Source organism: Excalfactoria chinensis, chromosome 12 (genome assembly GCF_039878825.1).
Source record: "Excalfactoria chinensis isolate bCotChi1 chromosome 12, bCotChi1.hap2, whole genome shotgun sequence".
Taxonomy (NCBI): Eukaryota; Metazoa; Chordata; class Aves; order Galliformes; family Phasianidae; genus Excalfactoria; species Excalfactoria chinensis.
The window spans coordinates 17,468,931-17,482,463 of record NC_092836.1 but is presented as its reverse complement, the minus strand read 5'-3'; the positions used below and the strand labels follow the sequence as shown (position 1 = coordinate 17,482,463).

Genomic DNA, 13,533 nt, shown 5'->3' with positions numbered 1-13,533 from the left:
CATTAATGCTCCGTAAACAAAGCACTGTGTATTTATCTGTGCCGCTCAGATGAGAATCTTACCCTTTTTCCACAATGGGAAGCCGCGTGTTGCTTTGTGTTTTATTGCTGATGCCTGCCTTTGCATCATCAGACTTTGTGGTAACGCATGTCAGAAACATGAAGGTAAGTAACCAGCCGTGTGCTGCTCCCATTCTCTAGGCTGACTTCCTGCCATTTATCCCCATTTCCAGGGAGCTCACCCAGCAGATCGCTGCGCTCTTATCACGAACGCCAGCTCACACTTGGGTCTGCAGCTTTAATCAGCCTCAGTCCCGACTCAGCTATGACGAAGCCTTCCTATCTCTCCTTTGCCAAACATTGTTTTCCTCTGTTTTCCCTGTCATTGCTGTGGTGAAATGATTTAGAGCATTTACATTCCGACGTGTGAAGGATTCATTGCTGCCATATAACTCATTACAGCACCTGAATGGCAATGACAGTGAAAGGTGCCTCCAAAAAGAAATGTAACAGGGATGTAACATGGCGTCCTGATGAACGTTTCCATGGTCCAAGTGACTCGGTAGGGTTTTGGTGGGACAGATCTGTGTTAGCAGATCATGGAATGTATCTTTGCCCCAGTTTCTGCTTTTGACAGGCAGTGCCTCCTGATATCCCGAGTCATTAACTTTGCTGAAGTTGCAGAGCACTACTCAGTAAATGGCAGAGCACTACTCAGTAAATGGCTTTCTCTCAGTAGTTAGATCCTGTGAGAATCATGGAGGGCACGGACACTGCTGGTTAGTAGAGCAGGGCAATGTATGCCTTTGAATGCTAAAGCCTCCCTAAATGGCAAGTGACCAAGGCTCTGTGCTATGTTCCATCTGTACACGCAGAGCCCTTTAGAAAAGATGGCTGATTCTCCCAGTTTATGCTGCGTGTCCCTTTGCAAATGTCATTGTATTGAAATGGAAAAGATTGCTGTGTGTTGTGATGGTCTCAGCCCATTTGTATGCTTTGATATAAAACCCATTTATCTCCCAAAGGGAAATTAGTTGGAAAAGACAAAATATGTGCCAAAGGACCTGACAGCAGCCGTTCCAAGAAGTGATCTAAATGCTGCTTTCCTGCCTTAGTCATCATCTGTTTTTTCTTTTTCTCTTTACAGAAGCGCAGTTCTGACAATGACTTGGTGAGTAGCTTCTCTTATCATCTCTTATATGAAGGCTTGGTTCTGATCAGCCTATGGCTAACGATTCTCTGTTCTTTCCCAAGCTCAGATGGGGAGTCCTGTGCAGGGAAAGAATGTGAACAAATAATGGTTAACCTCGTTATGTTTTAATAAAGAGCAGTGTCTCCAACACTGTTCTTATTTTACGTTGTAGTTGTTTCTAAGTCAAGAGACGGCATCTATGAGGCTGATTCCACTTGGCTGCTCGATGCCACTTCAGCAGTGCTTAACATGCTTTGATATGGGGGGAGAAGCTCTCAATCAGCCTGACAGAGATCAGGCCTAGCACAGAAACCTTTCCACTGCTGATTGTGTTGCAATCAGAGCTTGTTATTGCAGAGCTGCCTAAAGAGGCACGTGTGCTGCTGCCTATGTTTTCCTGCAGTCCCCAGTAACCTTACTCCTGAGCATTCAAAGTAAATAAGTCATACCCAACTCATTTCATTTCTTAAACAGGAATGAGCCTCAGTTGTGCGGAAAATGAGGATAACAAAATGGAATTTGAAACCCATCTGGAACTGGTTAGATCTATTTTTATACAAGATGACTCCTTCCATCCCTGCCCTGGGAAACAGCCACTCGGTTGATACCAGCAGTCACGAGTGCAGTGAGGCTGCAGCACGTTGCTTGTGCTGGCTCTAACCAAAACAAAAGTCTCAGGCTCGGTAGAGAGAAAAAACAATCCTTACAGCAGCATCACCTTTGCCAGGGTGGTAGTATTTTGTTAAAGGGGCTGTAGCTTCGACTCACAGCAGTAACTGTGTCAGTTCTGCGGACACCCAAGGAAACATCACTATGCCCCAGGTTTACGATTAAGCCTTCAGGTTTCGATCAGAATGATAGTAATTTCTTCCTATAAAATCATGGCTGATTAATACAGACATCAGTATAGCAGCTAGCTCTGTTCTTTCATTTTTCAATGCACAGGTTGTCAATGGGATAGAAATCTATAGAATGAAGATTGACAGTAAAGTAACTTCCCGATTTGCCCACAACGTCATCACCAGTCGAGTCGTCAATCGAGGAGATGCACACAAAGAAGTCTTCTTCGATGTTGAGCTCCCTAAGACAGCCTTCATTACCAACTTCAGCATGTGTGTAGTTTGTATAATACTGTAAGAGTAACCAAGGCAAAAATGTTCCGTTTTGATTTGCTGTTGATGAGATGGGATGGGATGAGACCAGACAAGATGAGATGATCAAGCTACTAAAGTGCAGGTGTAAGTAGTGTTGCTATCAGTCTAGTTTTAATCTAATTCATTTTCAAGGAAAAAGGTAATTCAGGTTCCCTTCAATACTAAGCACTGAGCTCTTCATTCCAGGTAAAGCCCCTGGAAAGACTAGTTTATTTGTGCTTCACTGCTTGTGCTCAAATCTCAGCAATTGCAGGTTCCTGAAAATGCTCTTGGGCAAACAAATTAATAAACAGAGATTATATATATTCTACAATTACATTATATGCCTCTAATAACTTTTCATGTATCATCGCAAGCCGATCAGATAACAAGGCACTTTTTCACCCACAGGACAATTGACGGCACCACTTATCCTGGAAATATAAAAGAAAAAGAAGCTGCCAAGCAGCAATATGAGAAAGCTGTTTCGAAGGGACAGACTGCTGGTCTTGTCAAGTAAGAATGACATCTGGTGTGGCTTCCATGCCATTAACCTGTTGCAAATTGTGAGGTTCAGAATATCTTGCTCTGGCATATTTCTGAAGTTTGTTTTCTTATAGGATCAAAGAACAAATCTCATTAATCTAGAGTTGTTTTAGCATAAATTGTAAAGGAAATACAATTCCTGGCAGCTAGTATCTGCAGCTAAGCAAGGAAAGTCTCTGCATCTTTCACTTAATATGTGTGGCCAGTTCCTGCATAAAGCTCCTAGAAGAACCCGAATAAAGTCTATGCTGTTTGACTGTGACTGTAGAAACAGATCAAAATCCCCATCTTTGTTCTGCTCCTTTTTGAAAATTATGCTGCACCAACCGAATCCAAGCAAGAAATGTTGTGAAAGAGGATAATCTTTTTCTTACCCACTCAAACACAGGGCTTCGGGAAGGAAAACTGAAAAATTCACTGTTTCAGTCAACATTGCAGCAGGCAGTAAAGTCACTTTTGAACTCACATATGAAGAACTACTGAAGAGACACTTTGGAAAGTATGAGATGTTCATCAAAGTAAAACCGAAGCAGCTTGTCAAAGATTTTGAGGTAGATGTCAAATTTAATACTGCAGCTTAAGAGGTCATGAGATTCTGTCCATCTGCTGAAAGTGGAGAACCGCGGTCATTCCCACTGGCCTACAGCTGAGCTAAGGGCCCTGATAATATTTCTAATGAACCATGTGGGGGGTCCCCGCCAACATGCTTTACTGCAGGTTTTGATTTGTAGGCTTCTGAGTTAGCTCAGCTACTAAAGCTCCTTGGTGACATACAGAAAACTGAAAAGCTATTAAGATATTTTGGAGCAAAATAGCTTTTATAAATGCCCTCGTAGCATAAACTAACTATATGCCTTTCTCACATCGCTATAAAAATATGTCATGCTAAATTACAGTGATACATATATTACATTCTAGAACACTGGCTTTTGTGTGCTAAAACTTGTCTTTGATAGCTCCTACCTGCTTTGTTAAGACTCAGCTTTACCAACAAAATGCTGAGTAAAAACCATTACAAAACTCCGTATCTGTACGCTTGTAAGGCATTACTCCAAGCATACTAAGATAAAAGGCAATCTGAAATATTCAAAGTTGGCCGTGACTCACAGCTGGTGACTGGATTATATTTTTGAAGGACTTAGGTATTTATCCGACATTTGACAACATTCCACCAACCCCTTCACTAACCATTTCTATAGAGCTTTATTTCTTTCTAATTTGGCTTTTAAGCTCTATGTAGAAAAAGACATGTTGGACTGCTGCTATTCATTACAAAAATAAACTTGTTTTTTGTTCAAGAAAATCCCTCCTTCATTTCCTTCAGATCCTCCTGTAAACGTCTCAGTTGATATATTGTGGGATAGCCAACAAAGATAATTTTCAATTCATATTTCAGATTGAAATAAATATCTTTGAGCCACAAGGTATCAGTGAGCTGGAAGCAGAAGGAACATTCATCACCAATGATCTGCAAAATGTCATAAAGAAAACTTTCTCACATAAAAAGGTACAGCAGCACCTTCCATATTTCATTTGCTGTGGTTATGACTCCGAAATACTATCAATGCAAAAATGTTGAAGTCACTAGCAATGAAAGTGAGAGACTAAAAATAGGGTAAATAAAGACTTCTCTGTGCAAATTAACTCTGAATTCCAAGCTAGGAAGCTGAAGACCATCACCATGCAGTTGGGAAGACACTTGCAGCTATTAGCATGGAACTGTACCTTTATCCCACAACGGCACTTGGAAGCTTGGGTACCGACTGGACTGTATCCTGTGGAAGAATGAAGTCAATAACAAGTAGTTTTCCCATGTATGAAAGTGGTAGAAGCCCTAACACACAGACTGCTCAACAGTCCTATCAGAAGTGTCATTTGGAGTGGAGAGCTGGGAGGAAGATGAGGAAGAAAACATCTGAAGAGAGCTCAGCAGCAAACTTGAGCTATTAGTTATTTGAACAAATATACTAATATCTAACCATATAGAACAGGTCATCCTTATGTCCATGAATCTAAATATACCAGCTTTACAAAGTTACAAATTTATTTGTGCTCTGTAGAAAGTTTTCAGCTATTGAGATTCAGATCTAAAGAAGTTCCTTATTTTCAGGGACATATCTCTTTCAAGCCAACTCTTGATCAACAGCGAACCTGTGGAAATTGCTCACAGTCCCTCTTGGATGGTGATTTAATTGTTAAATACGATGTGAAGAGAACAACTCCGGATAATCTGCAGGTAATTTTGCAGAGTGGGTTGCAAATCAGTCCATGGACAGATGGGAGCAGGCACAGTTGTGACACTGCTAGAGACAGGCATATGTCAAGCACATTAAGGCTTAAACTTAAACAACACTTCTGGGCTCGTGGATGGAGGTGAGACTAGTAAGGATCTGTTAGTCTACTCAGGGGCTAGAGAGTAAATAAAAGCACTTTTCTTTTTATCAGTTTTATCTTTGTAATACACAAAAGCTATTGGTTTGCTGACATCTTATGTCCTTTTTTCAGATTGTCAATGGCTACTTCGTGCACTTCTTTGCTCCAACAAATCTTCCAAATTTGCCCAAGAACATTATTTTTATAATAGACATCAGCGGCTCAATGAGTGGAAGAGAAATAGAGCAGGTAAGTTATTGCATTACTTTAGAGTCTCAGTGGAAGATCCTCTGTTGTGATGTAAAGGACGTGACGACTTAGGGTGCATTTGGTTGCTGGAAGGGACCGTGGGTGTATGGTCCCACATAACATCCTTCTCTCTGAATTGGAAAGATGTGGATTTGTCAGCTGGACTGTTCAATAAATGGGCAACTGGTTATGAGGTGATTAGTAGAGAGTCAATAGTGAAATGTCCAGATGGAGATCAGTGCTGAGTGGTGTCCCTTGGAGGTCAGTACTGGGACTGGTGTACTCCTGCATTTTCACCAGTGACGCTGACAGTTGGATCAAGTGCACTTCCAGCAGTTTGCTGATGACAACTGTCATGGGTTAACCTAAAATCTACCTGTCCACACACCTACGGGATGAGAGACCATCCAAAGAGGCCTAGACAGGCACAAGCAGTGAGCCACACTTGCTTACGAACCTTTCCACAAACCTGTAGCTATATTATTATCTCTGTGTAAAAGGCACAGAAGAAAAAAAGCACTGCAGAGATGGGTTGTGTATAACTGCAAACACCCATTTCTTTAAAGTTGAACAATAAATTGAAATCTCTTCCTCTTACAGACAAGAGAAGCACTTCTAAAAATCTTAGATGACATTAAAGAAGATGACCACTTCAATTTCATCCTGTTTGGTAGCGATGTACACACCTGGAAAGAAACATTAATCAAAGCCACTCCTGAAAATTTGGATGAAGCAAGAAAGTTTGTTCGGAGCATTGACACTGAGGGCTGTGAGTACTTTACTTGCCAGTAAGTTGTTGGGTATGTTAATTCTCCAATTCAGTCTGTGAACACAGTGCTGCCACTTTAAAAACTACTAATGGGAAACAGTACTAAGCTTGAAATCAATGCAGCAGATGATGTTTTTATCCTTATGTTTGCAAAGCTCAGTTATTTTTGTACCTAAGCGTCCCCTTGCTAGCAAACTCAAACTTTTCACTGGAATCAGGTTTTGTCAGATTCCCATGAAACATGGTCCATTATTTTGACTGTGCTGAAGCTAAATTTCTATGTCTACCTTACAGTGACAAATTTATATGGTGGTATAATGAAAGGAATTGATATGCTGAATGCTGCTCACGAAGGAAACCTTGTGCCCAAGAGAAGTGCTTCCATAATTATCATGTTAACAGATGGCCAACCAAATGTAGGTACGTTTGTGTTGGGTGAAATAACAGTGAATTAGCTAACAAAAGGCACTCAATTAAAATAGACCATCATCTTTTTTCTTTCTCATGGTTGAAATGCTACTACACCAGCATCGTGTGACCAAGAAGTCTCTGCTAATGCCTCTTAGGAAATCCAAACACGGCTAACCATTTCATTTTATCTGTTCATGAAGAAAATCAACCTTTTTCTGGTTTAATATAGGCATATCAAATACTAATGACATTACGACACATGTGAAAAAAGCCATTGAAGGAAAATATACTTTATACAATCTTGGTTTTGGCTACGGTGTTGATTACAACTTCTTGGAGAAGATGGCACTGGAAAATAAAGGACTGGCCCGTCGGATTTATCCTGATTCTGATTCAGCCATACAACTCCAGGTACAGTAACCACAACTTAAGTTAGATGAGGGATGTGTTAATTCAGGTAAGTATCTTGTATGTATCAGTAAGATCTTGGTGTCCCTCTTGATGAATGCTGATGGAACTCATCATCCTCAGCATGTTTTCTTGGCTATTTTCCCTCAGTCTTAGTGAGACTGAAAAGTTGGTGTGTCCTTTCTCATTTGCCTTACTGGTAGATTGTTAGGAGTTGTACTCTGAGATTTAACTGCAGATTTACATATTTCTTCTAAAATACACTCTAAATTTTCACTGCTGAAATAGCACTGGTTACAGATCCATGTATGAATTAAATGAAAAACAGTGGTTAAATATTTTCCTTTTTATCCTACAGGGTTTTTATGACGAGGTGGCCAATCCTATGCTCATGGATGTGGAATTAAACTACCCAGAAAATGAAATTGCAGACATAACTAAAAACAGTTTTAAGCATTTCTATGATGGGTCTGAGATTGTGGTGGCTGGGCGCTTCAGAGACATCAACCAAAACAGCCTGACAGTAGATGTGAAAGGTGAAGGTGTAAGTATGGATTTCTTTGCCTATTTCCTTGCTATGCAAAGTATCCCTATTCTGAGGTGGCAAAACTTAAAGTAGTCACAGGTATGTTTTCACCTCAGTGAGAATCTGTATTGCTGCAATGTGAGAAAGTAAGCGCACCAAAGGCATTGCTTTTACGAGTTCCTTAGGCAAGTTACTCATCTGTCAGTTATACCTGGGTCAATCCAGAACAACTTTGCTCAGCGTGACCGAATAAGCTTTGCCAACTTATTTTGTCCTCTTTACTCTCTAAATATCCGACCCAGTTCTTTCAGGAGCCAAGTGTTCAGTGCCCGTAGGCAGTTCATATTAAACAAGTTGCTATATGTTATAAGAATCATAATCAAGATTCTTCAAGTCCTGAGTAGCCAAATTCTAATTAACCAAATGTCATTTGAATTTGGGAAGTGCATTGTGTCCCACAGCACACACTGCTGAGCTTCACAGAAGCTTAAAAATTCCTGGGCAAGTTTTTTGTTGGACCACAATGTTTTTCAATTTAGTGAGAGTTTCAGATGTTAAGGTTTTGATTTTAGAAAATTCTGGGAGTCCCTGCCTTATTTTCCTTATTCCTAACAGGCTAACGATGCCCTGTCATTTACTACACAGCAAGATAAGGAGCAAACAGCTAAAGCCTTCCAAGAGCAGGAATACATATTTGGAGATTTCATCGAAAGGCTTTGGGCTTATCTCACCATTGAGCAACTGCTGGAAAAACGGTAATTACAGCAGGAATGATGAGTTCAGTGAAACCATGAAGCTGGGTGACTGGTCCAGCCTCTGGGCTGTAAAGCTGCAATTCAGATCTATTTCCTTGGTTTTGCCCAACATCACACCGAGATGCCAATAGGAAAGCACAAAGAACAGTAAGGAGAGTCTCCACAACCTCAGCATTTGTCTTGCAGTTAGCAAATTAAACTGTCTTAAATCATCATTAATGGACAGCACAGCTTTGTCTTTTTAGCTGCAGGGATTACTTCTCTTTATAAAAAGTACTCGGTTCAGAGTTCAACGGGTAATTTGGCAACCCCTGATGGACTCTCTCCCTGTGTTCAGCATTGCAGCTAAAGGAGAAGAAAAGGAGAATCTTACAGCTGAAGCCCTGGAGCTATCACTAAAATACAACTTTGTGACACCACTGACGTCCATGGTGGTCACCAAGCCAGAAGATGACGATCAAGCAGCGATTGCCGATAAACCTACTGAAGGTGCAGACATTTCCAGTTTTATCAAAGTTGCTTTCATGTCCATCTAAAGAAAGTCTCGTGTGAGCGCAGATTTAAACACGTGTCGGAAAAAATTGTTCTCTGTGCATTGCATGTGCGTGGATTCTGCAACATTATTTCTCACTGCTAGTTCACACAGTTGAGTCTGACAGTTCAGCAACAGTTTGGGTTTGATTTTTTTGCATTGTACGATTGTAATTGTAATTCTCTCTTTTCCTTCCTCTTGCTTATCTACTCACGGCAACAGCTGAAGGTACGTACACTTCTTATTAAATTCACCTATCACTTTTTAACTATTAGAGACAGATTTCCTGCATCACTTGATTTATTCCCCAAGAACTGTATGAAAATATTGCATCATAGATTAAGACCATTATAATTTGATTAAAAATGTTGGGGATTGAAAAGTTTGTGAATAGCACTTTCAGTGTGGATCCCCAGAGCTGCAGTGTCCCCCCCGCATGGAATTCAGGCCCAGTACAACTTACTCTGCTTTCCAGGGCACTGCTGGCAGGTACCGGTGTGTGGACAAGTCTCCTCACAGAGATGCCTTCAGTGTTGCTGTGAATGCTGCTTCTTCGGCACAAATACCCATATGCAAACACTGCCCTGTAGTTTCAGATAAAGAACAGAGCAAACATGGGAATGGGCGGATAAACCTTCCTGACATTGCAGTATTAGGGCTTGGAACAAAACACAAAGGAATTAGGAAAGGAGCAGATCAGCCCAATCCCTTCCGGATCCCTTACAGGACCCTCAGAGTAGTTCTGCTGCAGAGTGCACTGTGATTTCTGAGCAGGACACTGTGTGGGGTTAGTTCATAGCTCGCTTTGTTGCAGTACAAAAACTGAATAAACAGTTGTGACTGTTTTTCTTTGTTACAAGTGTTCAGAAATACAAACATGGCTGCGAGGTTTTGGAGCTGGCTCTGCTGGAGGGAGGGCAGCGGGAGAGGATTTCTGTCATTCTTTCTATCTCTGAAGTATTTTTTGTTTCATTCACAGCTCAGTCTGCCCCCATAGTTGCACAGGGTAAGTCACGAGGTTACAAAACAAACCTCTCTCTTTCCTAAAGCTTTGCTTGTTTCAAAAGGCACACACCGTCATCCCATTTAGTTTAAGAGCTAGGACAATGCTAGCAATTTACCTGGCAGGTTAACTTGCTGACATTGTACATGTGCTTTGCATACAGTGCATAAATATTCAGTTTTGATGTTTTTCTAACAACTTTTTTTCTTTCTCCCTGCATTCTGCAGCTTCACCAGCGCACTACCTACATGCACCAAACCCTACCTGGTATACTAGTGGTAAGTAAATGGCACGTACCTGGAGAGTTATGGAGAAGAAGGTTGTAGCCCACTCCTGAGATGTGGTAGCAGCTTCCTTGGGACATCCCCACTCCGTCTGGCAGATGGGCTGGACTAAGCCAGGCGTGTAACTTGTGCAGGAGACAGTTCCTACTGGACCCCGCAATCAGTGGATCCACTACCACAGCTTTATGTGTTCATGTAGAACTTTGAACTTGTGCATCACTATACAAACACCTGTGACTTGCCTTTACAGTTGATGGAGATCCACACTTCATTATATCCGTGCCACAAAAAGAAGATGCCATTTGTTTCAATATCAATGAAAACCCAGGTGCTGTGTTAAGTTTGATAAATGACCCAGCTACAGGTGAGTTTATCACTTTAAAATGCAGTAAATCAGAATCTCACTTTTAAAGGCTGCTTCTCTCTTTTCATACTGCATGAACTATGTTTTCCTGCAAAGCCAGCAGGAGCTCCTGTTGCTGTGACAGGACGTTGCTACCGGGGCTGTTTCCACTTCCCGGAATAAAACGAACTTTTAATTGTTGTTTGAAAATTCTCTGGGAGTTGAGAGACGTTGTTTGTCTTGGAAAGTAGAGGCAATAAAATAACCCTTAGTTTGCCATTTCATGGAGTACCTGGAAGAGAGACGAGCTGTCTGTACCTCCACAGAAATACTGAACCTTTATCAGGCAGGTGATGGCTGTCATTGCAGGTGTCTACAGACGTATTATCTACATTGCAGGTACCTACAGAGCAGCCTCCACAGCTTTGTTCCCTTACTGTACTTTTGCACAAACGCACTTAAGTAATTCTGAGCTGTTTTTCAGTTCGGGTTTGTTTGGTTGAGCTGTAGCTAAAACTTCCACAACACTCTTTGACCTCAGCTGATCCTCTATGAAACAACATTGACGTTTCCTTTTGATATTAGGCATCACAGTAAATGGAGAACTCATTGGTGACAAGAAAGTGAATAATGATGCAAAGATCCAAAATACGTATTTTGGAAAGCTGGGCATTGCAAACAAGCACCTGGATATAAAAGTGACAGTGACTCCTGAGGAGATCTCCATTCAGAATGGGACTGAAAGGACAACTTTCACCTGGCTGGACTCGGTCACGTTGCAACAAGAAGGGTAATGGTTGCAGAAGGAACCTATCGGGTGCCTGGGGTATTTTTTACACTTTTTGGGGGATGGGAGCGGATCAAAAATGTGCTTTGAAGGTCTGCTGCCCAACTATGCAAAAAAACAACACCCCGATCCAAACCGTGCTGAATTTTGCTCTCTGCTTCGTTTTGTAACGGCAGACGGTTGCATTCATCACTCCTTCTGCTTGTTCAGAATTTGCCCCGACTTTCCATTAGTACAACAGGGTGAAACCACACTTTGTATCATCCTTAACACAAAAGTGACTTCAGCAAACACCGAAGGAGCGACTGTAGTCACAGTATCAATGGCATCATGGTATCATGGCACAGTCCGAGTCTTGAACTGCCCACAAACACACACAGATTCACATAGGCCAAAAAGATACCTCCATTTTAAAACACTCCCGGTAAATACTTTATAAAGCCACGCTTGTTTGTGGGACACGCTTTGCTTGTCAGTTCTGCTCTGATGCTCTGTGAAGCTCAATGCCTCAGGTCCTGTTTTCTTTCCCTCAGTTTAACCTTGATAGTCAACAAGAAGAAAAGTCTGGTGCTCTCAGTGGGCAGCGGCGCATCATTTGTTATAGTTCTGCACCAGGTCTGGAAGAAACATCCCCTCCACAGGGATTTCCTGGGGCTGTACACCTTGGGGAGCCACAAACTGTCTGCACAGACCCACGGACTGTTAGGTATGAATTCACTGAGCGCTGTGAACGTTCTTGCTTGCCTTGGGGCGACACGGTTTGCAGACACCACCTTGTACCTGGCCTTTCTGAGCTGAGAAGGGGGAGAAAGTTGAGCCCGTGTTGATTGACTGTATTAAGATTTCTGAATAATGTTCTGGGCTGGGGCTTTGTGCACCATCTCTTCTTCAATTCCTCTGCTGCAAACACTGACATCTATACTATAGAAGAAGGTGAAGTTGGTGACTGAGGGATAAACCTTGCCACTTCACTGAACCCAGTTTACTGCAGCATCTCATCGGGGGATTAGAAAACTGCAGTTTTCTAAGCATCTCATCTGGGGATTTCGGAGAGCAACAAACGCCTTGTGTGGCTACAGGGAAGCCAAAGACTCGTACAGCACTATGTCACAAATACTGAACAGACAGGACACACAGTGATGTTACCTCCAAGGCGACCTAGAAAAGCCCAATTTTACCTCACACCGGGGAGGTGGAACTCACATCCAGATATAGCAGAGAGTTCCACTTCCTAAGGAGTCAGTGATCCCATAATCACACGTTCAGCTCTGCACAAAACTCAGTGTTTGCTTCTGCATTGAGAACCCCGAGGGACTCGGTCAGCAGCAGTGCAGCCATTCTGGGGGCTCTGTTTGTTTTCTTTTGTATCTGCAACGTACTTGAAATGTTAATTTTGGCTTCCATTTTTAGGGCAGTTTTTCCACCCCATTGACTTTACCATACTTGAAATTCATCCTGGGGCTGATCCCAAGAAACCAGACGCCACCATGATATTTAAAAACAAGGAGCTGGCAGTGACCAGGTAAACACAATAACCTTAGAAAGGACGGCTTTGCTGACGTGTGTTTTCTGCTTTGATTCTGGGGATGTATTTTGCCTGGCAGGGGCTGGCAGAAGGACTACAGAAGAGACCCTGAGCACGGCACCGACATTCCTTGCTGGTTTGTTCATAACAACGGAGCTGGGCTGATAGACGGTGTTCACACGGACTACGTTGTTCCCAGTCTGTTTTAAACAGCGGCGCCTTGGGAAGCCAGGGGCACACGGAGCGTTTCCTCCTGAAATAACAGAACTTTTCTCTGCTGAAGAAGTGCTACAAGCGCAGAATCTCTCCTCACACCACAGTGCAGGATGGAACAGAGTCGGATCTCGAGAGAGAAACGGCAGTTCTGCTTGTGTGCACAGACATCCCCGCCATCCCCAGCGAACCTCGACGTCACTGCGTTCACTTACTCTACTGAAATTATAGCCTAGAATTCTGCAGGATTAGAAGAGAAATATCCTTCTGGTTTTTAATTGATGGCTGAGTGTCAGGAGCAATTGAAATAAAAGCATCAGCATCCAATGGCTTGTTCCGTTATTCCTGTGTCTGTCCGGGCTTTAATGCCAGCACAGTAACACTGTCACATAGAGCAAATTCTCAGCTACAAACCCCCTTTTTCCAGCACAGTCACCACCATTAGCTGGGCATTTTTGCCAGCGATGAACAAGAGCCCACATGGC

General features: G+C 42.3%; 1 protein-coding gene across 2 annotated transcripts; it reads left to right on the top strand.

The window, feature by feature from the left end:
• Positions 1–74: 74 nt before the first annotated feature.
• On the top strand, positions 75–13,044 carry LOC140257742 (inter-alpha-trypsin inhibitor heavy chain H3-like). 2 transcript variants are annotated; one of them, XM_072347287.1, is made up of 21 exons: positions 75–164; positions 1,147–1,170; positions 2,137–2,303; positions 2,736–2,840; positions 3,259–3,421; positions 4,267–4,377; positions 4,981–5,106; positions 5,376–5,492; positions 6,093–6,261; positions 6,556–6,681; positions 6,902–7,083; positions 7,439–7,624; positions 8,222–8,361; positions 8,699–8,850; positions 9,873–9,899; positions 10,124–10,174; positions 10,431–10,544; positions 11,109–11,313; positions 11,844–12,016; positions 12,721–12,832; positions 12,915–13,044. In XM_072347287.1, the coding sequence occupies exons 1-21, from the start codon at positions 75–77 to the stop codon at positions 13,042–13,044; spliced, it is 2,670 nt and encodes an 889-aa protein (XP_072203388.1). The 2 variants fall into 2 exon arrangements, with proteins under 2 accessions (XP_072203388.1, XP_072203387.1); XM_072347286.1 differs by lacking the exon at positions 9,873–9,899 and having other exon boundaries at positions 8,699–8,858; positions 10,093–10,174.
• Positions 13,045–13,533: the final 489 nt, after the last annotated feature.